We start from the raw sequence: 27144 nt of genomic DNA on the forward strand, positions 1-27144 counted from the left end.
TTCATCCTGGTTCGCAACCACTTTAAACCATTTATATTAATATCACTTACCACTTACATTTACATTTACATTTATGGCATTTATTTTATGCTTTATATCCAAAGTGACTTACAATTATGACTCAACTAGTAATCAGACTGTTGCCAGTTCAAGCCCCACCACTGCCAAGTTACCACTGTTTGGCCCCTGAGCAAGACCCTCAGTTGCTCAAGTTGTGCTCAGTCATAACTGTAAGTTGCTTTAGACAAAAGTGTCAGATACATGCTGTAAATGTAAGGGTCTTGCTCAGGAGCCCAACAGTGGTAACTTGGCAGTTGTGGGACTTGAAGTGGAAACCCTCTGACTTACTACTGACAAAAACATTTTAATGCTGAAAAATAAGGACAGAAGCCAATCTTCAATAAGGCACTTGTTTAACCTCTGTACAGATCACTCCAACATGGAAAGACTCATAGCAATCTAAAAATAACACCAAATAATTTGAAGAAACCTAGTGTCAGTTTTCATAATAGACTGAGAGCTAATTTCTCTTTCCTTCTCTTTCTTTTCAACATTTCTATGAAAATGTTGAAAACAGACATAGAATATGATAATGATGCAGTCATAATTATGGCGTGCACACAGGGCTGCGGGGAAAAGGGTTCATTGCTACTTGGCTTACTTGTTCTTGTTTCTGTGTCTTGTCTTGTTGTCTTTTTTCTGTCCTGTCATCTTGTCTTGTTTCTCTGTCCTGCCTTGTCTTGTTTGCCTGTCCTGTCTTGTTCAGTTCAGCTACTGTCTCGTTCTTTTCATTTAGATGGGTGGAGGTGAGGAACCATTAGTTGAGGGGAGGGACTGTGAGTGGGTGGAGGCTTATACTGATACTACCATGAATGAACTGTGAACAATAATAATGGAAAAAAGGGAAACTTGGGATCCCCAAAAGGAAGTGAAGTGTGGCAAAGCATACTGACCTGGTCAATTTAAGAAGAAGAAGAAGAAGAAAAGATTCAATCACTGTACCTAAGTTACAACATGTAGAAAGATAAACAGTTAAAATCGCCCCACCACCACAATGTCATTACCAACGTGGTCTTACAGGCCATGTGCTCCTAGTGAATAGGTATATATCAGTTGTTAGATGTGGTAGCTTTTTGCACCATTTCATTTGTGGGTACTATTTTGTGCTGACTCATCTCAGTTTTACCTGTACTGTTCTGTGCTGATATTGGGGAGAGATTTTCCTTCATGTGTAACACCAGCCTTTCAAGCTAATTCAGCTGCTTACATTTTTGTTTTCTCAACACAGTTTTGTTGTTCCTGTGCTCTGGGGGGTCTTGAAAATTTCAGTAGTAGCTTTAGGATTTTTTTGTTTTGTTTTTGTTCACAGATGTTCTGTATCATCACACACCAGGATGTTTGTAATTGGCTACTAACCCCCCCCCCCCCAAAAAAAAAAGAAAACACACACACCTCCCAAAGAAAGGGCATATAGATCACTGTGTCCAGTAACTGTACTTTCTCGAGCCTCAAATGCTTCCTTTTCTTTATAGAGATCTTTATCATGGTTGAGGCATATACTTACAAAGTCCAGAGAAAGTTACCAGAGCACAGGTCTGCTGTCAGTGGGTTACAACTCAGTGTGCATATAGAACCAATTAACCATTAATTAGTGAACTACTTTAATTTAGAGTAGACACATAAAATGTAAAACCATGTCCTAAAAAAAATAATAATAATATGAGGACTGAACCCAAAAAGCTACTGTCTTTGTTTGTATTCTTATTCCAAAAGAGATAGAGCATGGTGATTTGTCAAGAAATATTCAGAAATAAGGGTGACGTTTCCAACCTGTCCCACCCTACTACAATACATTTCTACTGACAGAGTTCCATTGGAGGATCCCGTTTTATCCAAACTGCTTGAAGTCCTGTAGCTTTCCTCCTCTTTTCTCTTGGATGTGAAGTCCAATTATCATTCCATCTGGTCTAGACACTCCATTGTCTAGGCACACTTCGGTGCCTTCGATAGGTTTACATCGAACCTGCCCACTGGATTCACTATTATCAGCTGACACACGTTAGACCACATAGCTTAATACCTGAATATCAGGGATTGATCTGCAAGTTCATCACAATGTAATATTCAGCCAGAACGAAGTTAATCTGTGAAGAGAAGGATACTATCAGGTCAGAGGATTAGGGTTAGGATTGTGAGATATGTGATGTGTTGCTGTTTTTTTATGCTTGCTTTCAAAAGCTGACTATAATGTTTCTCTCATGAAGCAGACCTCTGCTGGGGTGGTTGGGTGGGGATGGGGGTTTGGGGAGGCATGTGAGGATTGTGTGTTTTGTGCGTAATCTGAGAACATTTTTCTACAGTGACTAGAGGGTTTAGCCAAAGGCATTGCCTCCCCTACTGCTGTCTTTCGTTTCTTTTACTAGTTACCTGAGTTAAGGTCTTGCTTTAAAGGATTGTTGACTAACTTTAAAGGATTGTTGCCAATTTTTGTATCCAAATTTGTTACTTTCAGAAAAATGTTTAAATCCCTGTTTGTACTATTACACGCCATAACGTCTATAAATCTGCAATCATAGATATTAAGACATGTAGCCGTACCGTGATTACAGCATCGTAAATGAGTGAACCAAATATATCTGTTTCTCAAATTCATCGAGCATCGCTTGCCTTTATGAATTTAAGACTATGTTCATCTGTACTGTTAATTTTTTTCTGGAGGCGTATTAGAGACTGTACGTCGTTCACTGGACGCAGACGTCCGTTGTAGCAGGAGTTATATCTCTCAGATTGACAGGGCTCGGTATCTCCACGCCCGCACGCTGCAGTCATCACCTCGGGCGCAACTCCTGTTTCTCATTTGGAGAAAGAGCGCGTTCAGTGACGGAACCTCCCGTCCGAGCGCGACCGCCGTACCTGTCCTTAACGGCTACACCTCGTCCGCACTAAACATTTTTCCTCGATTGCGATTCAGACTGTGGCCATTAATGGAGGCGAGGACACTGGTGTCCACACTGTTTGCTCTGTGCGTAACGCTCTGTGGACATCATTCCGTGCCATCGGAGATGAAAGGTAGGCTTATTATTTGTTACTCACATTAACTCACTCACACTGAGATTGCAACTCCAATTTTCATAGTGTTTACTGGATTTAAGTAGTCAGTCTGTTTGACTACATATTTGTTACTCTTTACTAACAAAACTGGCATATTCTTTTTTATATTTACGGCATTTAGCTGACGCTTTTATCCAAAGCTTTTATCTCACTGAACATAACTGGAGCAATTGAGGGTCTTGTTCAGGGGCCCAACAGTGACAACTTGGCAGTGTTGGGACTTGAAGTGGCAACCTTGTGACTACTAGTCAAGTTCCTTAACCACTGAGACGCCGCTGTCCCCCTCTACGGCATCCATGTTTCCGAGGTGCCGCCGGTTAATGTCTAACTGAAACTTCTTTCATTGTCACTACGCCTCAACGTGAGAAACCTGCCGACTACAATGAATGTGGACACTGACGAATAAGAGAGCACCGTGGATGGAAACCACGCTCTGCATTTTAGATGGGCTACCTTACACGATATTTTACACGATACTAAACATCGATTGTTGACACGAAATCGTTGTAAATCTAGTGCATCTCTAGACTAGCACAATTATCCTTCATAAAAGAGTGGGCTAATCATTTTTTTGGGGGGGGGGTGTAAAGGTGCCCCAAAGAGAATCTGCTCAGTGCACATTCAGTCCACTTTAGAGCTCTTAACCAAACATTATAAAGGCGCTGTTTCAGTTTAACTAAAATTACTGCAAGGTTGCTTTTCTGCTGATGTTTGAAATGAGTTTGTGATATTTTAAACACAAAGTCATCAAGTGTGATTAAGTATTGTCTATAAACACATGCTATACATTTATATCATTATATGAATGTGAGCCTGAATATTTGGCCTACTACCGCCACCCTACTTTCCAGATATCTTCAGAAGATAAGTTGCTTATCTGGTGCATTGCTATTGTAAACAGACGTTTTTTAAGTGTCCTGGGATGTTCTGCAAAATAGGACGAAAGGCAGGCAGAGATTCAGAGACCAGATGACCTGCGTTTCGCATCACCTTTGGAAATGTCCAGCAGACTTGAGCGAGGGTGGTCAACAGGTTGACGGCGTGTATTTTTTAAGTTAAAAAATTACCCCAGAAATTAGAAATGAGAGCAACACTGTTAAAACAAAAGAGTAGTAGGCAGACTGCTCACTGCTATAGAGCTTTCAGTAGTGCTGTCAAACACACCCTGATTACCTGCACGAGCGAATGTCAGCGAGAGGAACTAATGAGGAGACGATTAGAACAATGGCATGTAATCCAGTGCAATAGTATTGATGAAAATCTAAAGAAAATGACAATACATTGTGAGAGATGACACGGGACACATCTTTGATGCAGAGTTTGTATTAGAGACAAAGTTAAAATCACCATAATTTCAAAAGATGGTTATTGTGAATTACTTTGTAGCCCTGTGGCTGAACACGAAAGGTAAATTAAGAGTTATTGCAGAACACTCCTTTGCTCTAGAAAGATGTTAAATGCTCATGACCAACTAGGTGTGCACACATTAGAGGCAAATTTGGTCTTATTTCTCTTTGAGTTCAGCTGTAGTGCTGTTGTTTATCTTCTTTGACAGTCATATAGCTGATGAAAGCTTGACTCAGTAGGCAGACCGAGACCCTTGCGCACTAGCCAGCGGTTTCGTCAAGTCGCTGGCTCGCCTGTGGTGGTGAGAGCTCAGCTGAAAAAGGCAGTTCAACATCTGAAAAGCGGAGGCATGTTCAACTGTCTCGCACTGCACAGAACTGAAGTGACAACCAGAGATGATGGGCTCCTGCATACAGTTCAGTCAGCGGTTTGTTTGTTTTTAGTTGTGAAATTTGTTTTGATTTATTTTTGGCACAAATATGAGATTGCAGATGACACCATTTTAGGGGATTGGAGTCATTTTCTACAATCTCAAAATGGACTAGCGGCTCGAGAAAGTCTAGGCACGCCTGACTAACTGACATTCTGAATAGATCAGGCATTTGATTTACTGGCTTTATGAATGAGTTAATCCAATCTTTTCAATAAAGAAATCCCAACTTAAAACCTCAACTCTGAAACCTCACCTTTATTGATTGTTAAAGAGAAATGTAAGGGAGATATAACCCGTATATCACAAAACTGAAAGAGTAACCTGCCTGGTAATAACTGGTGCTCCGTGGGTCAGACGCTGTGCTACACTGCCCAGGCTGTCGGCCTGCGAGGCAACAGTGAGTGCAGCCTGGGAGATGAGCTCCAGTCAACAACAACAACAACAACAACAACACAACTAATTATTACACCTAAGAACATTTAGCAAATCTGAAAATACAGTCATTATATACAAAGAGTCCAGTAATAACAATGCAAACATTTGCATTAGATAAAATAAATATTAAATATAAGACATGAAATAAAACAATCCAGACTAAGTGAGACATAAAACTGAAATTTCTAAACCTCACCGAGTCCATGACGTGAGTCTGACGTGAGCCACTCGGCAGCAGTGATCAACATGCTGGAGCTGAGGGATGCTGGTCGCACGGAAGCGGCCATGCAGAGTCTGCTGGGAGGTCTGCGAGACGTTGAGGACCTGTACCTGACCTCCACTTTCAGGCTGCCCCCTAAACTTGGCGGAGTTCTGCTGGGCCTTTACAACAAACAGGACAACAGGAAATACCTGGAGATCGCTGTCATTGGCAAGCTCAACAAAGGTAAGTGTCTCCATCATACTGTCTGCTTTACTGCAGACAGTAACATTCAGTAAGCTTTACTGACATGACCATGTATTCAGTTACAGTACTGCTAAACAGTACTCTCTCTCTCTCTCTCTCTCTCTCTCTCTCTCTCTCTCTCTCTCTCTCTCTCCACATCTGTCTTTTCCATCTTTTCCACAGTATTGGTGCGGTACTTGCGCTCTGATGGGAAGGTTCACTCTGTGAATCTACAGAACCCCGCCCTCGCCGATGGGCACACACAGTCCCTCATTCTGAGGATTGGTGGACTGAAGCGGAACCACATCAGCTTGGAACTCTACGTGAACTGCCGATTGGCTGACTCCGCCCAGGGTCTTCCTCCATTTGTCAGTCTTCCATCAGAGGCTGAATCAGTCGAAGTCCGTACTGGTGAAAAGTCCTATGCCAGAATCCAGGTGATTACCTGCCAACTGCAGTAGTAATAAAAGGTTCTCTCTTAAATGTAGGTTACTCTGTATGTCATAGACATGTTGGTTATTACCATAAAGCTATAAAGCCATGTGTGTGTGTATGTGTGCATATGTTTCTGCAGGGTTCTGTAGAGTGTATAAAGCTGTGTGTGTGTGTGTGTGTGTGTGTGTGCGTGTGTGTGTGTGTGTGTGTGTGTGTGTGTGTATGTGTGTGCGCGCGTGTGTGCATGTGTTTTTTGCAGGGTTCTGTAGAGTCTATAAAGCCATCTGTGTGTGTGTGTGTGTGTGTGTGTGTGTTTCTGCAGGGTTCTGTAGAGTCTATAAAGCTGTGTGTGTGTGTTTGTGTTTGTTTCTGCAGGGTTCTGTAGAGTCTATAAAGCCATCTGTGTGTGTGTGTGTGTGTGTGTGTGTGTGTGTGTGTGTGTGTGTGTGTGTGCATGTGTGTGTTTCTGCAGGGTTCTGTAGAGTCTATAAAGCTGTGTGTGTGTGTGTGTGTGTGTGTGTGTGTGTGTGTGTGTGTGTGTGTGTGTGTGTGTGTGTGTGTGTGTGTGTGTGTGCGTGTGCGTGTGTTTCTGCAGGGTTCTGTAGAGTCTATAAAGCTGGCTCTCGGAGGGTCACTTCCTAAAGCAGGCCTCCTCATCCACTGTCCATTCCAGGGAGAAGCTCTTGTACACAATGCAGGTGCTGATTGTGATTCACTTAACTCAGAATGAAGCACCTCCAAACCTTGTTTTAATATCAGATTTGTGGTCTTAGATTGGTAAGTACATCAGTGATGAAGTACCAGTAACAGTAGTACCAGTGATAGAAGTACCAGTAACAGAAGTACCAGTAACAGAAGTACCAGTGATAGAAGTACTAGTGATAGAAGTACCAGTGATAGAAGTACCAGTAACAGACGTACCAGTAACAGAAGTACCAGTGATAGAAGTACCAGTAACAAACGTACCAGTAACAGACGTACCAGTAACAGAAGTACCAGTGATAGAAGTACCAGTAACAGAAGTACCAGTAACAGAAGTACTAGTAACAGAAGTACCAGTGATAGAAGTACTAGTGATAGAAGTACCAGTAACAGAAGTACCAATAACAGAAGTACTAGTGATAGAAGTACCAGTAACAGAAGTACCAGTAACAGAGGCAAAACCAGCAAAGGCACTGCATGTGTCATTTTTCACCTTCTCAAAGCCCTCTGGAGCAAGTGACCTTTGTTAACGAAGCATATACTTTTATATATACTGCATATATCAAAGCACATACTGTTCTTTTCAGGACAGTTTGTCTATTCACACTCAGGGCAGATTTTGATCAAAGTTAAAAAGCAAAAAATTGGGAATAAGTAATAAGGCACGAGCAGAACCTGAAAGCCTAGTGTCTGTTTCATTATTGTATTCATACTGCCATCTAGTGTCTTTCATTATTGTATTCATACGATGATATCCTGCCATCTAGTGGTAATGAGAAGTACTGCTTTGAAAAAACAAACTACTGCTGGCATTTGTGTCCAGAAAGAGGAGTTGTTATTCGTTCTTATCTTAACTTCTTTGTGATAAGCTGAGGTGTGTACTCTGATTTGTGATTTATGGTTGTTTTTTACAGTCACCAGTGATGTTAATGCCATACTGGGTAAGTACCAGCAAAGGGCTTCATTTGAAGACTGGAACACACAAACTGACTTATTCACATACCACTAATACTTCTTTCACCTTCTTTTTATCCCTCCTCTCCTCCTTTGGCCTCCTCTCCTCTCCTCCCCTCTCCTCTCTTCTCCTCCCCTCTCCCCTCTCCTCTCCTGTCCACAGGTGATCAAACCAAGGCTCTGATTGGTCAGTTGATCATCTTTAATCAGATCATGGGAGAGCTGAGAGAAGACATTAGAGAGCAGGTGGGCACACGAGGAGAAGCCCAATTGCTGAAATAAGATAAAGGACTTGATATCCATTAAAAATAGACCTTTTCAAATTATATGCCACCCTAAATTATCGAGACATATTTTTTATCATTGATTCTTATGGTAGTTTGTTATTTTATGATATTGCATCATTTTTAATGATTTTTTTCTCAGACAAGGGAGATGTCTCTCATCAGGAACACCATCCTTGAATGCCAAGTGTGTGGTGAGCGATGGAAGTAGCCAGTGTGGAGATGAACCATGAAAGTTTCATAAACTACAAGGACATGTAGTTATTAGTAATAACATGTAGTTATTACTCCTTTCCAAAGTAGTAATAAACACAGGGAACACAAATATAAAATCAGGAACAGAGGGAAAGTTATTGAAATGCATCACAATCTTTAAAGATCATCAAACTAAAATTGTTATTGGTAGGTTTCTGCTGTAATATGACGCACATCTCTCTCTCTCTCTCTCTCTCTCTCTTTCTCTCACTGTCTCTGTCACTGTCTGTCTCTCTTCTCTCTCTCTATCTGGTGCTGGGTCTCCGTCTCTTTCAGGTTTTCATGAGCCTCAGTCATGGTGTCAGCCCAGCCCCTGTTATAAGGGTGTAGCTTGTATGGAGATTATGGAGTATCCAGGATATCGTTGTGGCACTTGCCCAGAGGGCCTGTCAGGCAACGGTACACACTGCCAAGACATTGATGAGGTCTCTTCTATGCTGTTTTGCTGTTTAAATCTTCAAATTCTAGTGTGTTTTATTCCTTTTTAAGTGAGTCTGTTAATGGATTGATTAACGAGTGCTATAAGTGTTTTGCTATTTGCCTATCTCTTTATTTCTCTCCCTAATTTTCTCCCACTCTATTTCTATTCATTGTCTCCTCTACCTTTCTCTTGTCCCCTCTTCTTTTCTTCCTCTGTTTCTTTCCTTATCTCTCCCTCTTTCTCTCTGTCTCTCTATCATTCTCTTCCTCTTTCTGCCCCCAGTGTGCTGCACAGCCATGCTTGTCTGCTGAAAAGTGTGTGAACACGGCTAAAGGCTTTAGCTGTGAGCCATGTCCGCCTGGCTTCTCAGGCCCTGCCCTCAGCGGAGTCGGCCTGGAGTTTGCTAAGAGCCACAAGCAGGTCTGCACGATCTTTCCTGCCCAAAGCTGAGTACCAGAGGAGAGTTGAAGGAATGACATCACTCAGTTTAGTACCAGAGTAGAGCTGAACAACTGACATCACTCAGTTTAGTACCAGAGTAGAGCTGAGGGAATGACATCACTCAGTTTAGTACCAGAGTAGAGCTGAGGGAATGACATCACTCAGTTTAGTACCAGAGTAGAGCTGAGGGAATGACATCACTCAGTTTAGTACCAGAGTAGAGCTGAGGGAATGACATCACTCAGTTTAGTACCAGAGTGATTGGTTGATGAGAGTACTTCTATCAACATTAAAACAAACAATTTAGTATTCTTTTGTTAATTTTTCCCTTACTTTTACTGGTACATTACATCTAAGTTATTTGTATATTAAATAGGTTAGTGTACTTGTTTTATTTTTTCATTCTTATTCTTGATGCTGTAGTGCTGGGAAAATGGCGGTGTTCATCTTATTTTTCTCCCGTTCCTTCCACAGGAGTGTGTGGACGTAGATGAATGTGCAGCTCAGATCGGAGCTTGCGTGCCCAATTCTGTCTGCATCAACACAGCAGTAAGTCAAACCAACCTCTACAAAATCAAAACTGTTAAGGTCTTTAGAAGCTGAGAGCTTTGATAATCTCTCTACCATTTTATCCATTTCATCCCCTGTTTCATTGTCCACCATGCCTCCCTCTCTCTCTCTTCAAGGGCTCGTTTAGATGTGGCCAATGTAACACCGGCTTTGTAGGCAACCAGACAACAGGATGTTTCCTCAGAAGAACATGTGCAGTACTGGGCTACAACCCCTGTGATGTCAATGGCTACTGTGTATTGGAACGCGGCAGTGACGTCTTCTGCGTGGTCAGAACTCACAGGCCCTTTCAGCAGAAAGAATCTTGTGTCAGACAGTACTGACTTCCTGAAGTCAGGCAATGCTGACCTCAGAGCTCTAATTCTACAAGATGTACTGACCCAAACATTCTCCTTCTCAAACTACACAGTTCTAAATGCTCCAATTACAAGTGTTAACTTCTGTCCTGCTATTATTAGATAGTACTGACCCAATTATTCTGGTTCTGGGTTTAGATTTGACATAAATATTTTGTTTTTTGAATCAGACAAAATTAGCCTGGGTGTGTTAGTTTATACTTTCTTTCTGAGGTTAGTAAAATGCAAACCCACAGAGCCAGATGAATAAACATATTGCATGCTCTCTCTGTCTGTCTCTTTGACAGTGTAATGTAGGATTTGCGGGCAACGGCATCATCTGTGGTGCAGACTCCGATCTTGACGGTTATCCTGACGACTCTCTGCCCTGCATTGACAATGACAGGCACTGTCGAGCGGTATACCCCAGTACCCTTCACAGCTTTAGGCCCACAGTTAGCCTTCCTCTGCTGCTCTCTGCTGCTCTTCTTTCTGACCTGTGCGCATGTACTGTTTGAATGAGACAGGACAACTGCGCGTCCACTCCGAACTCCGGCCAGGAGGACGCTGACGGGGATGGCATCGGTGATCAGTGTGATGATGACGCAGATGGAGATGGAATTAAGAATGTGGAGGTGTGTCCTCCCCCCCGTACTGTTAGAGCTTGTTGTCTTCTCATCAGTCAGTGTTACAGCTGCACCAAAGAAGTGTTACACCTTTTCACAATCAAACACTCAAGAAAAGATCTAAAGAAGTCTTATTATTACTTTTTTTTTTTTTGGCTTATTTGGGTATATCTCAACAGGATACTTGGTACTGCTGGCTGTGATCTTTTTTTGTCTTGGTCATTCAAGTCTTACTTGAACTGTTTCCAGGACAATTGTCTCCTGGTGCCCAACAAGGACCAGCAGAACTCAGACACCGACTCTTTCGGTGATGCATGTGATAACTGCCCCAACGCTCCGAACCCAGACCAACTGGACGCCGACAGCAACGGTGCCGGAGACATCTGTGACAACGACATTGATGGAGATGGTACAGTCGAGCACTCTTCATCCCATCGCCACTGTTGTACTGGTGTCCCCCTTAAAACATCATCATCATCATCATGGTCATGTTCATGTTTCTCAGGAATCCCCAACATGCTAGACAACTGTCCGAAGATCCCCAACCCCATGCAAATGGATCAGGATGGTGACAGGGTGGGAGATGTTTGTGACAACTGCCCTGAGGTCAATGACCCCACACAGGTCAGAAACAACAGACCAGTACTGTGTGGGTGTATGTCATTTGTTGTCATTTGTGATTCTTTACATTAACTGCCTCTATTCATCTGGAGGAAAAACATTTCATATTATCTACCTGGCATGTCTATAGTTATTACATTATACTTCAGAATAGTGGCATCAGTGCCAAGGAATGCACTGATTCCAAAAAATGGAAAGCTCTCATTAAAGCTGTTCCCTTGTTTTTAGTCGGATGCTGACAATGACCTAGTGGGAGACGTTTGTGACACAAACCAGGACACGTGAGTTTCCCTCAGTTGGAAAAGTATTCAGACACTGCTAGAAGGCAAAAAAGTCCTGTCTACCATGGAGAGCAGAGAATCAGCATATTGTGTTTATCAAAATGGGTTTCAGTTCTTGCCACTTCCTTAGACCACTCTGGGTGTTCTACTGCCTCCATGTGCTTAAGAGTCATATGAGCCCAGCACAAGAACACTGATGAATGTGTTGGTTAGTGTCTGTCCATCTGTCTGTCCATCTGTCTGTCCATCTGTCTGCATGCAGAGATGGAGATGGTCTGCAGGACACGAGGGACAACTGCCCAGAAGTCCCCAACAGCTCCCAGCTGGACTCAGATAACGATGGTGTTGGTGATGAGTGTGATGATGATGATGATAACGATGGTATCCCAGACACCCTTCCTCCTGGCCCTGATAACTGCAGACTCATTCCCAACCCCAGTCAGAAAGACTCGGATGGTATGATGTGCATAGTGATATAAACATGACACAGATACCATCATAGATTCACAAATACCATCATACTACCCAAACTTAAAAAAAAAATAATTATTATATATATATATATATATATATATATATATATATATATATATATATATATATATATATATATATATATATATAATTACTATTATTATTATTATTATGTATTAACTTAAAGTTTACACTCAGGTACACACATAGTGTATGGACACACACATAAACACACACACACACAAACACACACACACACAAACACACACACACACACACACACACACACACACCCATTGTCAAAGTCATCAGAATTTCATAAAGAATTATTTTCAACTGCCTTCCTCTGTTCTATTCAGCCAGTGGGGTTGGTGATGCATGTGAGACTGACTTCGACAACGATAAGGTGAACGATCTAATGGATGCTTGTCCCGAAAATGCCGAGGTCACCATGACGGACTTCAGAGCATTCCAGACAGTCATCCTGGACCCAGAAGGTGATGCCCAGATTGATCCCAGTTGGATGGTGCTCAATCAGGTGACCACTTTAGCATTGTCAACGGCTTCATTTTAGCAGAATCTAGTTAATTATTTAGTCAATTGTTGACAGCCATTTGAAAATTGGTTATCTTTGTATAAATCTTTGCTAAATTTGCATACTAAATGCTGTATATGGTGTAATAGTTATGTGATTGATTTTAGGGGATGGAGATAATACAGACTATGAATAGTGACCCTGGTTTGGCTGTGGGTGAGTATGTCAGCACCTCTCTCCATCAGATCTGACTATTTATATAAATGCCCCAGTTATTAAATTTGTCAAAGTTAAAGTCAAATTAATTTATATAATGCTTTTTAAAACAGATGTTGTCACAAAGCAGCTTTACACATGTCCAGGTCCAAGCAGCCAGTAAGCAAGCCAAGGGCAATAGTGGTGAGAGAAAACTCCCTAGAGCATGAGGAAGAAACCTTCAGAGGAACCAAAACTCAAAGAGGGGGCTCATCCTCCTCTGGCCGACAACGGTCACCACAATAGTAACAATTTTAAGCAAAAAATAAATGAATAATAATAACATTTAAAAATAAAGCAAAATAAGCAATTAATGTCTAGTCCGGTTTTCTAGAAGTCCTATTGTGGTCTCGACGGTGTGTGTGTGTGTGTCTGTCTGTGTGTGTGTGTGTGTGTGTGTGTGTGTGTGTGTGTGTGTGTGTGTGTGTGTGTGTGTGTGTGTGTGTGTGTGTGTGTGTGTGTGTCCAAAACCCATCCCACATAAGAACATTCATCAAGGGCAACAGAGAAATAGTTGGCTGGGGTGGAGGTGTGGTGAGCTACAGAAGGAGGTATCTGGGGGGTGAGAGCCATGGCAGCTGAGAGGGATTAGGCTCAGTAACATCATGACATAGGGTAGGTGTACCTCGGCAGAAAGAGAGAATAGATTAGGCATGTCCAGGTATGAGGGTGTGTAAATTAGGGAACTATAATGTGCAAAGATGGACTCTGGAAAATCTTGCTATGGCAGCACAGCTAAAAGGAAAGTGCCAGATGGAACCACAGGCATGAGGGCCCGCTGGAACATCAGCACGCCACCACTCTCAGTCAACAACCTTGAGTGACAAAAGAGAGGTGAAGTGACAGCATCATAACATCCCAGTTTACCATAACTCTCAATGCCCATGGACCCGCAGATCTACACCTTTACCTAAGATGGGAAGTAGTTGATAAAATTCCTGACTGTACAGATTTCAGGTTTTCAGCCTAGCCTTAAACATTCAGACTGTGTCTCAAACATTTACAGGAATGTTATTCCATAGTTTGGGAGCTTTAGAGGAAAAGACTCTGACCCCTATAGTAGATTTTCTTATTCTTGGTACTAGTAAAGACCAGATGTGGTGGGTCATAATGCAGCAGGAGTTCTCTAAGGTACTTTGAGGAAAGACCATTCAGTTCTTTGTAAGTCATAAGAAGTATTTTATAATCAATACAAAATTATACTGGGAGATAATGTAAAGTAGCTAAGATAGGAGTAATGTGATCAAATTTTCTAGTTCTAATAAGAAATCTGGCTGCTGCATTTTGAACTAGCTGGAGCTGGTTTAGACATTTAGTGGTACAGCCTGATAGTAAAGCATTACAGTAGTCCACTCTTGAAGTAATAAATACATTGATTAGCTTTTCTGCATCATGTGAGAAAAGCATGTTCCTAATCTTTGAAATGTTCCTGAGTTGGAGAAAGGCGGTCCTAGAAATATTATTTACATGAGCTTCAAACGAGAGACTAGAATCTATAATAACTCCAAGATCTGTTAAAGAAGATGTGATTGGGAGACCATTGAGGTTTATTATGTAGTTAGAGAGCAAGGACCTAGCTGTCTCTGAGCTTAATAGAAGCACTTCTGTTTTGTTAGTATTAAGTGAGAGAAGTTTCTCAACATCCAATGTCTGATGTCCTTTATTCATAGCTCAATAATTTTAAGCTGATATATTTCCTCTGGTTCGGTTGAGACATATAGCAGGGTTTCATCAGCGTAGCAGTGGAAACTAGCACAGTGTTTATGTATAATGCCACCTAGAGGTTGTATATATAAAGAAAAAAGCAAAGGTCCTAGAACAGACCCTTGTAGGACACCATAGCTAACCTTGCTGTATGCTGAGAAGTCTCCCTTTATGCTAACAAACTGGTAGCGACATGCCAGATAAGATCTAAACCAGGAAAGGGCTATTCCCCTAATCCCAACAACATTTTCGAGTAAAATGTTGTGATCTATAGTGTCAAATGCGACACTCAGATCAAGCAATATAAGCAAAGAAACATAACCCTGGTCAGAAGCCAAGAACAGGTCAATAACTGTTTTAATCACTGTTGTCTCTGCACTATGATGAGGCCAAACCCTGACTGAAAGACTTCATGTATCTGGTTTTAATTTAGGTATGATCTTAGCTGCTGAGCTACAACATTTTCTATAATCTTGGAAATAAATGGAAGGTTTGAGATCAGCCTGTGAGTTTAACAGCTGAAAATTTGTGGGAGTCATTGCAAGTCAAGTACAAGATTGTCTACAGATGCAGATGTCATTGTCTGAATATATGCCCGACTTCCCTTTTATTGAACTACACTGCATTTAATACCTTAAATATTTCGTTTTCTCAGTGATGTATTCAACATAATTAAAGTAATTAGTTTGAACAGTAAAACCATTCTAATAGAGAAATTCTTTATTATAGGTCAGTAGCTAAAATGTTTCTTCATCATTAGTGACACTGCTTTGTTGTGACCGTTCATTTCCTGCCTCTGATTGTAACGCACAAGGAACCTCTTCCTCTAGGCTACACAGCATTTAACGGCGTCGAGTTTGAAGGCACATTCCACGTGAACACAGTGACCGACGACGACTATGTGGGGTTCGTTTTCGGCTACCAAGACTCGTCTAGCTTCTATGTGGTGATGTGGAAGCAGACGGGGCAGACGTACTGGCAGGACACGCCCTTCAGGGCGACTGCCCAGCCCGGCCTGCAGCTCAAGGTTCTCGCCAAACTGTGACATCTCCCCCAGTCTGTAGAGGCCTCGCTCTGGAGTTCTGCTAGCTGGTCAGCACTGTGCTACAGTGAGAATGCTAAAGGACAACAACAACAACAACAACAACAACAACAACAACAACGTGGCTTTAACCCTTTATTAGCCAGGCTTCAGTTCTATTTACATCAGTTCAATATCCACAAAGAGCACACAGCAAACCAATGAAACCTAAATATGAAACTATAATAACATCCTCAGTTGAACATTAATACAAATGAACCATTTCTCAATGGCTTGATATACTTGTGTGTGTGTCTATACCTACTGAGCTGCATTCCACTCCATTGCCTTTACAGGCAGCTATCTAGGTAGGCAGCATTTTAACTGAAATAGATTGTTATTAGACAGATTTAACACTCCTCCTGTCTCATTTTTTTCATTCCCTGTGTGGTGTATTTTCACACCCACAACCGTCTCTGCCCTCTGGTGTCCTGCAGGCAGTTAAGTCCCGCACGGGTCCCGGAGAGCGCCTGCGCAATGCCATGTGGCACACAGGCGACACCCCTGGAGAGGTGACACTGCTGTGGAAGGACCCGAGGAACGTGGGGTGGAAGGACAAAACCTCGTACCGCTGGCATCTCAGCCACCGGCCCCACGTGGGCTACATCAGGTGGGCTATGTCACGTGAGCTACGTCACGTGGGCTACATCAGGTGGGCTACATCAGGTGGGCTATGTCACGTGAGCTACGTCACGGAGGGCTACATCAGGTGGGCTATGTCACGTGAGCTACGTCACGTGGGCTACATCAGGTGGGCTACGTCGTGAGCTATGTCACGTGGGCTACATCAGGTGGGCTACGTCACGTGAGCTACATCACTTGGGCTACATCAGGTGGGCTACATCAGGTGGGCTATGTCACGTGAGCTACGTCACGTGGGCTACATCAGGTGGACTATGTCACGTGAGCTACATCAGGTGGGCTACGTCATGTGGGCTACATCAGGTGGGCTACGTCATGTGGACTACATCAGGTGGGCTACATCATGTGGGCTACATCTGTAACTACTGTAACTACTAAGATGGGGAAACAGTAAGATAAGAAATTCAGACAAAAAAAACATTCATGACTGATGGTAGAAACTAAAAGGTTCCTTTAGATCAGCTTCAGTGCGTCGTGATAAATTTCTCGTTGAGGGTTTGTAAACCGAAGCTTTGTCCGGCTCCAGAGTGCAGCTGTACGAGTGCACGACGCTCGTAGCCGACTCCGGTGTGGTCATGGACACCTCGATGAGAGGCGGACGTCTGGGTGTTTTCTGCTTCTCACAGGAGAACATCATCTGGTCCAACCTTGGCTATCGGTGTAATGGTGGGTACAGGAACAGCCTGCAGTCAGCATTTAGGTCCAGTCTGAGCTCTCACTGTTAAGACTAAGTGTAGGCTATTCTAAATAATATCCTCACCTATGTTCAGGAATTCTCTACAGACAGATAAGCAGGTGAAATAGTTTCTGAAGAGCTGATAGTTGAGAACACAGATTAATTTAAATCAATGCTGGAAAGCCCCATATATAGCTGTAGAATTAATCCAGTCACCTAGAGATAGCAAGAAAAATGTTGCGTAGCTATGTTTATCCAATCTAAGAAGTAGAATGTGAAATGTTTGTTATTTTCTGTGTGAAAGTCTCACTTTTAGAGATGTTTGATGTGTTTTCATCAGATACCATCCCAGATGACTATTATTACCTCTACCAGAAACAGATGAACCTCAGGTGGGGAGACTAGCTGGGCCTCCATGTTTATTCACATACAACCAGGGTTTGCCACTGTGTGCATGTGTGGGTCTAGTAAATTCTTTCTGTATTAAAACCCCTTTTTTAGTCCAAAGAAAAGGCTTATTAAAAACATGACACCTTAATTTTGCTCTTAATGTATTAAGTATTATTAATGTGAGTGAATATGTATACAAATAACAATATTTTCTTATTCTCATGGTGCTCAGCCTAGTCCCTGGTTATTACGTGATCATTTGTAATAGTGACAGTCTAGTGTCCTCTGGGTGTGCATTGTGCATAATACCCAACACAGGAGTCCCCTGTACTTCACTTAGCCTTTATTTATGTCATCATGTTGTGGATAACCAACTGCAAGCATGCAAGTCCCGAAAACCTGTAATAAATTCTAAGTGACATAAAACACAACCACACAGGTAATGTTTGTTCTTTTTCTCGTACATCTGGTTATATTTTACTTGGCAATAATTTCACATTAATGAGGACACACATAACGTTAGTGAACAGTGTGACTGGAATTGATCTAATCACAGGTGCGCTGGCACAATGTTCTGTGCTACACGTTTGCAATGTCACCATAACGAATTTCATAGAAGCCGTGTTTGTTGAGAACATGTCTGTTCTGTGGCTTATTCAGACTGCTCACAAACGTTGCCTCCTTATTCTCCTTAAGCAAAATGACCTTTAATGTAGCACAGAGGTTCTAATGTCTGCACTATTTCATTTCTTGGATGCATCATCTGATGGTGATATGTACTTGTGACGTTTGAGCCCTCAAAACATCTAAAGTGTTTTTGTATAAACTTCCAATTGTCTAGCTAACATTATATTTCTCAGTTAGCAAACATTTTCCACATACATCTCTACAACTAATAACTCGGGATCCGTCTTCGAGTTAATATTATCTTAGAGTTATTTAGACCTCCTAATAACCAGACATTTTCTCCAAGGACCACACAGGGACTCCAAATATTGACAAAGGCAAAGAAGACCAAACTGGTGAGTGTGAAATATGACGTTTTGTTTGGAAACCTTTGAGATGTTTCCATCAGGCACATCATATCTTTCTCTTCTGGTTTTTGTCAAACCAAAAGGTCAAACTTGTTTTTGTCAAACTCTTCTGACAGTGAAGATACCAACCTCTCAATAATATAAGAGCCAGAAAACTACATTGCAGTTATGGTGATCCCTGAAAGATCAGACAAATGCAGAAAAAGTCATCACCTAATTATTAAGCACTTTAGGAGTAGTCTTGTGTTTTAGAGCATTGGACTGAGAGATAAGTGAATAAACACAGTGTACACATTAATGTTTATTTCAATAAGATCTCACAATTTATAGTCAAATGTTTGCTACAAACCACAGGGTAGACCAGACTTGGGTTAAGAAGGATCATTAGATAGTCCACATCTGTGCGCCAGACACATTTCAAGACACTCAGAGCCTGATACAGGTGTACTGGATGCAAAAATGTGTCTGATTAGGTTTCTGAGACCAAGGTTGAGAAAACTGGGATACTTAATTCACAGGTTCATTTGGATCTTTATAACAAACATGCACAGAGTGAAGCAGAAAAAAGCAGTTGGATCACAAGAAGACAGCAAGTGATGAGCGAAAGAAAGTGAAACGTGAGTTTCAGACGTTTCATTGAATTGTGCTGATTTTATTGATTTATCCTCTTTTACAAATAATGCAAGCCCCACCATGGCTTCCAGGGTACTCTGACAATGATGATGATTATGGTGAGGATTAAGATAATCAAGATGACTTTAGAGAGTGCAGTGAGGCCCAGCAGAGAGCTTTAGCCAAGTACTGCCTAGCTTCAATCAATGTCCAGTTTCAGTTTCTTAATTAATACCTTATGCTTTTTTTGATGACAGTGAGATAACATACAGTGTTGCCATCCAAGGTTACCAATGAACGATGGGTTTCCATCTTAAGTCTGGTCTTCCTAAGGTTTTTTCATTATGCCTCAAGGAGTTTGTTGCCATTGCGTTCCTTATTAGGGGTCTACACCTGCTTCCTATAAAGCTGCTTTCAAACAATGTCTGATGTTACAGGTGCTATCTGAATAAGGTCTAACTGAACCAAACAGAAGGATAACAGCAGCTAATGGAGAACCTGCATTTTCTGCTTTCTCCATAGCCCCCTAGAAGCCAGGCAGGTTCTTCAGCAGTCAGGCTTCTGTGAGCAGCTACCGATTCAGTGCATCTTTACACAGGAGAGTGTACCACTATCCTCCTGCTGGTGGTGTACACTCTCCTGTGTAAAGATGCAAGCGGCAGGTCTGAGCCACGTTCCACCCTGCAGTAATGGCTGCATGCTTCCCCTTTGCTTACACACCCGATTCAGTTCCTCAGCTTGTTATGAAGCCATTCATGTTGTGTATCAGAGCCCAGAGCTGAGTAGTGCATGGTGAAGGTCACAGACAGATCAGTCTGATGCATCAATAACATTAAAACTACATTCTCTGTTTTAATGTACTAAGTATTGTGCAAATTGTCAGAATAAGATTTTCCTTTATTCACAAGTACTTGGCAGGTACAGGAATTTGCTTTGGTATTATGGCAGTGGTAGCTCAGTGGTTAAGGTACTTGACTTGTAATCAGAAGGTTGCTTGTCAAGTTGGGGCACTGTTGGGCCCCTGAGGGGCCCTTAACCCTCAATTGCTCAAGATGTACTCAGTCATAATTGTAAGTCACTTTGGATAAAAGTGTCAGGTAAATGTAATATGTAATAAATACATTCATGGGCAAAAAAACAATATAATTTACCATATGTAGATAGTAATATAAAAGGGATATATATGCAAGGTTCAGGAAGGAGTAAGACAAAGTGAGTTGTCATATTTGCTGATCGACCATGTATTTGGTTGAGAATGTAATGATATTTGACCTGTAGGGGGCAGCGTTAAGGGTACCATGGTACTCCTCTGATGATGACAGTTCAAACAAAAGGTACTGACTATAGACACTTGGTTCTGCACTGAAAAATTGCCTTGGCTTCAGACTCTGATCAAGCCTCGGTTGGTAAGACACTTTCTCTAGATGGACTTTATATATTCGGCTGAATATATTCAAGATGAGCCGTACTTGAGGTTTGAAGTACTTGAAGTGCGGATTTGGCTTTGACCATTGACAGCATACATGGAGAGGCTGGTCCAGTTTTGGCTTTGTAGGTAAGCATCAAGTTTTTAGGCAGGCAGCTTCTGGAACCCAATGAAGGGAGCAGCAGTAGAGTGATGTGTGAACTTCTGAAGATTGAAGACGAGTTGTGCTGCTGCATTCTGGACAAGTTGTCTGATGACAAGAGGTCTGATGGCTATTAGAGGAAGACCAGCAAGTAGCAAGTTGCAGTTGTCTAGCTTTGAGATTACAAGAGACTTCATAAGCACCTGGGAAGCTTCCTGCAACAGAAAGAACTGAATCCTTCACATGTTACAAAGGGGAAATCTGCAAGACAGAGACAGAGATTTGAAACATGACTTGAGAACGACAACTGGTTGTCCTAAATTATGCCCAGGTTATGGGCAGCTTCAGATGGTGATACCAAGGAGTTCTCAAAGGAAACTGTGAGATCATGGTAAGGGTTGGAAGTTCCTGAGATGTACAAAAGCTCCATTTTGCTGGGGTTGAGCTTCAAGTGGTGGGCTGTCATCCATGACGCAATGCCAGTTGAACATGCTGAGATACGTCTGGAGAGTTACGTGTCAGAGGGTGCAAAAGAAATAATTAATTGGGTGTCCTCAGCATAGCAGTGGTAGGAGAATACGTCAGAAGATTACGTCACCAAGAAAACAAGTATACAAAGACAAGAGAAGGGGACCTAGCACTGAGCCCTGGGGGACACCATTGGAGAGTCTACATAGATTGGATGTGGATTCTCTCCATGTTACCAGATAGGACTGAAACCATTTCCATGCAGAGCCAGTCAGACCAACAGTGAGGAGGATGTTCTGGCTTACTGTGTCAAAGGCTGCTGAAAGGTCTGGAAGAATCAAAACAGATGACTGTTTGGCAGCTTTAGCAGCATGAAGTTTCTTAGTCACTGTTATGAGGGCCGTTTCTGTAGAATGTGCCGGTTTGTAGCCAAACTGATTGGGATCATGCAGCTGGTTCTGGGTGAGAAAAAGAGACAATTGATTATAAACTGCTCATTCAAGGGCTTTTGAGAGGAAAGAGAGAAGTGATACCGGTCTGTAGTTGGTAATGCTTGAGCTGTCAAGTGTGGCCTTCTTGAGGATTGGTACCACCCTGGCGGTTTTGAACGCAGTAGACATGCATACAGAAGATAAGGAGATGTTGATGATGACAGAGATGAAAGGAAGAAGATCTCTTGCGATTGTCTAGAACAGAGCAGAAGGAATTGGATCCAGCGGACATGTAGTCAGACTGCTGGAAGTCAGGAGTTGAAGAATTTTATCTGAGGAGAGAGGAGAAAAAGAAGTCAGAGAGTTTGAGGTTGGGGAATGCAGGTTGGTTGGAGGAGTGGGAACAGAGGAAAAGGACTGGTGGATTGCTGCAACCTTCTCCTCAAAGAAGGTGATAAAATCCTCCAGAGATGAGGAAGGAGGGGGAGGGGGAGGGTTAAGTAGAGAAGAAAAAATTGTGAAGAGCTTGCATGGATGATGATTTGAAATTCTCTCTGTAGTAGGATGACTTTGCAGATGTTACTTCCAGTGAGAACTTGGAAAGGAGAGACTTGTATGAGCTGAGGTCTCAATCTACGTGAGATTTCCTCCACTGCTTCTCTGCAGTCTGTAGTTCTCTCCTGTGGCAGTGAAGTGTTTCTGTTAGCCAGGGGGCAGGTAGGGAGGACTTAGCAGGTCTAGTGGAGAGAGATACTGTCGTTAGCCGAGTCATCTGGCATAGGGGAGGAGAACTTCTGGGGTCAAGGAATAGGACCCTCCAGACCAATGCTCTGCCTCCAGATCGCTGCCTCCTTATCTGCATTTTCAACCTCAATCTGTAAGGCCCACACCCTCAGTAGCTCTGTCTCATGCTCCTGCCTCTTGATTTCCAGCTCTATTTCCTTTAGCTTCAAAGCCAGCATCAGGTCACCACCAGGAAACTGGATGACCTGAGGCTCTATGCGTGAGCCAACCACAGAGTCATCTTTGGTTTCCACCATTGACATGCCCTGTATCAGGTTCACCACAACACCAACAGCACCACTGAGTTCTGGCAAAATTCTCTTTCATACCAAGCAGGCCTCTAAGACTGCAGAGCACTACATAAAAGGAAGAGGAAGCGACAAAGGGCTCGGCTTAGGGCTTGTTGGAGAAGAGAATGCTGAATAACATATATGTTTCTTGTATCTTGTGTATGTGTGTGTGTGTGTGTGTGTGTGTGTGTGTGTGTGTGTGTGTGTGTGTGTGTGTGTGTGTGTGTATATATATATATATATATATATATATATATATATATATATATATATATATATATATATATATATATATATATATATATATATATATATATATATATATATATATATATATATATATTGTCCTGTATGTAGTTACAAACTGGTGGTAGGGATTGTATTGGGATTGTACCATTGTTTCTAACAGTGTAGTCATTGTATGTTTCTTTTTGTTAGCTTAGTCAGTCATCTTTTTGTTTCTAGTGTGGTTTTGTTTGTTGTGTTGGCCTTGGTCACTCCTGATGCGATCGCACCAGTTTCTTGTCTTTAAACACCAAAACTTGTAAATATACTAGACCTTTGCTGTCAACTTTATTGTCTGGTTATTTATTCCATTACTCATTTCTACTGCTGTAACACTCAAATCAAATGTTACGGCCTCCCAACCGAGACAGAGTCGTAACAATGGTATTTTCTGTATCCTTATGGGGGACACACATTACACTGTCCAAACGTGGAGCCAATGTAATTCTAAGAGGTAAGAAAACAGGTAAAATTCTAGAAAGTGCTTGATTTGGTAAAAATGAACACTAAATTGAAAAATAAGAGAAACTTGTCCAGAGAGCAGGAAGTGAGGACACTGTCATTCCCTGTTTGAACTCTTCAGTGAACTGATGAGTGAGCTTATGAGTGGAATCAGATGTGTTTGGAGCAGAACACATAATCAAATCGTCACAGACACAGCTAAATTGAGCATGTCAGTGTGTGGGATTGAAGACACTCTACTGATTTTAAATACACAAAGGTTGGCCAGTGCAGTTGTTACTGAACAATGAAATGTCAGTCCTTGTTTAGCATAAAGCACATTCACTTGTCAGACACTTACTCCCTTCTGAGTACCCGTCCCAGGCAGGTGCAGTAGCCAGAATGCCAGAATGGATACTTTCCAAGATGCCATGCTGTTCAAGAAGAGTGTCACTGATTTCGTGAAATGCAGTGACTGCACTGGCACGAATCATATCTGAACGGTGCAACTGTTTAGGAATTGATGTGACAGCTTCAGATGAGGTTATCGCTCAGAAAATGAGGCTATGTTGTAGGTGGGATGTGCTCCCTGCTCTGATTTTCTGGGAAGAGAAGTGATCAGTAGAACAGACAGTCTCACTGGCTCTGAAAATACACAAAGGTCTGAGGGAAGTGTGCATACTCCTCTAATCTTTAAATCTTCATCAAATCTTTAATCCCCACCTTTTTTGGAAGCTGTACTGAGTTTTGACCTACTTTCAAGTTACAGGAGACAAATATCTCATGTTCTTCCTTCAGGGTCCTTTTATAACAGAAATTATAATAAGACCCATATCATGTTCTTGCTTCTTCTCCTCAGCCTTCATGAAACAGGATGACATCTCCATTTCTGTCCTCTGGTTCTCCGGCAACTCCAAGGCCAGATATGAGGAGTGCGAAGTAGAGCCTGTTTGGGTCTAAAATTTGTCCCCAAGGTTTTTCTCACCCCTCCAAGCTTCCAATCTGAAAAGCTGCACCTTGTTACCCTCTTCCTCCATCATCCCTGTCCCCTCCCATCCTGCCCACAGCTCTTCTCCCAGGTGGTCGGGGGTCCGGCCTCCCAGTCCTGGAACAGTGAAGTTGGAAAAGAGAGTTGGTTCCCCGCGATTCCTTGGGCTGCCTGCGGCAGCTGTGTGAACTATATGGGCTTGGCCTGCCACTATATGATGTGCGCTACCACCACATGAGCTCTGATGGCTTTCTCAGCTTCACCTACAGCATACTGGTACCAGGACTGCCCCTGCTGTTCTGTGGTGCTGTCCACCATATCATCAAAGCATTGAGCCATGCCTACAGGTCATGACCCCAGTTTATGTGGTGGAAAAGAGTGATGGTTTTCTTTTTCCATATTACATGTTTTCAAAGACTTATTTCATTACTGACCTGAATAAAATCCCATTTATTCCATAACTTACATTTAACCATTAAAAAAAAACACGTTATAAAATTACCAGCATATAGTCTGTAATTACACCAAAGCATGGATGATATGATGAATGGTGCCAGATCATAATATAATCCAGTGTGAGAACTTAATCTCCATTCTGCTCTACACAGGTAAATGCTCATTTAGACAGGATTTCTTTTCTGCTGAGTAGTAGATTAATTTTATTTTAAAAAGTAAGTACATCTATAGCATTTAGCTGATGCTTTCATACAAAGCAAATTAAAATTATGACTGAACACAGTTTGAGTAATTGAGGGTTAAGGGTCTTGATCAGGGACCCAACAGTGGCAACTTGGCAATGATGGGGCTTGAACTGACAACCTTTCGATTACAAGTCAATTATGATTCCCATTATAAGGCAAGTATTTATATACAAATTATATTACTTCCAAAAGTTTTAAATCTGAGTACTTTTATTGTATTACATTTATCTGACCCTTTTATCCAAAGCAACTTACAATTCTGACTGAGTACAACTTGAGCAAATGAGGGTTAAGGGTCTTATTCAGGAGCTCCACAGTGGCAACATGGCAGCAGTGGGACTTGAACCAGCAACCCTCTGATTACTAGTAGAATACTTTAACCAGCTAACACTGCCCCTAAGTAAGTAATATCAAAGAGCAAAGAAAGCTAAAGAAGAAACAAATCAAGAGGAAACTCACAGTATACAGCAACTCCAAGGAGAGTGATCTTCCCATCCTACTTGGTGATGTATCTGAGTATGAGACCTCTGAGAATGACAGAAGTGAACCAGATGTTTTAGATTTGTTTAAAATTGCTACCAAAAGCAAGAGCTACCTTTAGACTGGCTTGGTGAAGAGCCTGGAGGTCAGTGAAGTGAGTGCTAAGTTCCCCAGGAGAATCCCACACTTTACATTCAGGAATCACATCCCACTTTCACATTCAAGTACATTGAGTTAGAGGGGTTTTTTCCACACAGAGTGATGTGCTGAAGAAACTACCTCAACCTCAGAAGGCTAGAGGAACTGCAAGAAGGGAGCAACAATTTATATTTCGCTGCAATCTTAATGAGTGGAATGATGAACAGTCATTGACATGGACCTTCCAGACATTGACACTGGCCATCTAGGCATTGACACTGGCCTTCCAACTGTAGCTGTTGCTTTGTTTGCAAGTTCACAAAATGGAGACAATTATTTTTTAATTCGGCATACTTCATGTCATTGTTAATTTGGACTGTAGTCTTTTGTCTAAAATGTTTTTTTAGTTTCAGTAACATTTGTTTATTGATTCTAATTTGGTTTTTATTTACTTTTATTCAACAAACTCTGTTTAGTTTCTGAGATGTTACAACTTTTATATTCAACTAATTGTTTCAGAAATGGAAATAATTAGAGATATTTAAATGTAACATTTATTCAGTTATTTTATGTTCAAGTTATCTTTATGAAAAGAAATATGACTATTTGTAGAACGGAAATAGATTATTAAATTACTTTTTTAAAAGGTAAGTTAGATGATCAGTAAGTTAGATGATCAGTTTATCCCCGGATGGTCCAACTTACCCACTGACTCGGGTCAACTTACCCATAACCTGGGGCATATTAAGCCACAATCACACTTTTTAAAAAATAAGAAGCCATATATTTAGAGCCCTAATATTTTCATTGTACTTCTGTTTCGTTTTCCCTTGTCTTGAGGTCTATTTAAAAAATGGCTCATCTTACTCCACTCTTCCCATGTAGTAGGTTTAGTGATTTATACATGAAGATAAATAAAACAGATCCGAATATAATTTAAATGGTTGGCTCAGATGGTCCATACATCGACACATTTGAACCCATGTGGACCTAATATGAGCATTTAGATTGTTTAATAGACATATTGCACTTTTAAAAAGCTGGAAACTACGCGGACCCGCTTCCTTTATACGTTACCTAACACATTGGGTTTTGTTTGTTTGTTTTAAAAGTTTTTGTTTGTTTGTTTGTTTGTTTGTTTGTTTGGCTGCTTCTGTCCCTCCTGGTAAACAGTCATCCAGCTGCGTATTTTGCGTTCAGGCAAGGAGCTATGATAGTGCTTATTAGTTAAAGCTACCTAAAGTTATCTTTTCAATAAAATAGTATATTGCCTTTTTTTTAAATAATAATAATTCTGCTAGCAAAAATACGCACTGGAGCCTGCGAATTGTTTTAAATTTCCCTTCCAAAAATCTGATTTGGTCACAGAAATCGCAAAGGCACCGATATTCGCGACTTGAGCGATGAAAAAGAGAATAAATTATTATAGCTAATTAGGCAGTAACTCCACCTCCACGCCTCCCATGTTATCC

At 41.6% G+C, this 27144-nt stretch overlaps 1 protein-coding gene across 3 annotated transcripts; it reads left to right on the forward strand.

Moving 5' to 3' along the window:
• Positions 1-2845: 2845 nt before the first annotated feature.
• thbs3b (thrombospondin 3b) lies at positions 2846-17858 on the forward strand. Of its 3 annotated transcripts, none has more exons than XM_081705121.1 (23): positions 2846-3069; positions 5562-5771; positions 5955-6208; positions 6802-6904; positions 7823-7849; positions 8026-8108; positions 8289-8340; positions 8678-8826; positions 9105-9242; positions 9738-9812; positions 9950-10102; positions 10477-10587; positions 10696-10803; positions 11044-11203; positions 11300-11418; positions 11644-11696; positions 11959-12152; positions 12530-12708; positions 12873-12921; positions 15495-15691; positions 16183-16355; positions 16914-17053; positions 17404-17858. In XM_081705121.1, exons 1-23 carry the CDS (start codon positions 2985-2987, stop codon positions 17466-17468), a joined length of 2877 nt encoding a protein of 958 aa, XP_081561247.1. In that variant the 5' UTR covers positions 2846-2984; the 3' UTR covers positions 17469-17858. The 3 variants fall into 3 exon arrangements, 2 of the variants coding, with proteins under 2 accessions (XP_081561247.1, XP_035385369.2); XM_035529476.2 differs by having other exon boundaries at positions 5565-5771; XR_014119314.1 differs by lacking the exons at positions 16914-17053; positions 17404-17858 and having other exon boundaries at positions 15495-16053; positions 16183-16311.
• Positions 17859-27144: the final 9286 nt, after the last annotated feature.

This window comes from Electrophorus electricus, chromosome 2 (genome assembly GCF_041902795.1).
Source record: "Electrophorus electricus isolate QZ-2024a chromosome 2, ASM4190279v1, whole genome shotgun sequence".
In the NCBI taxonomy this organism is placed as follows: Eukaryota; Metazoa; Chordata; class Actinopteri; order Gymnotiformes; family Gymnotidae; genus Electrophorus; species Electrophorus electricus.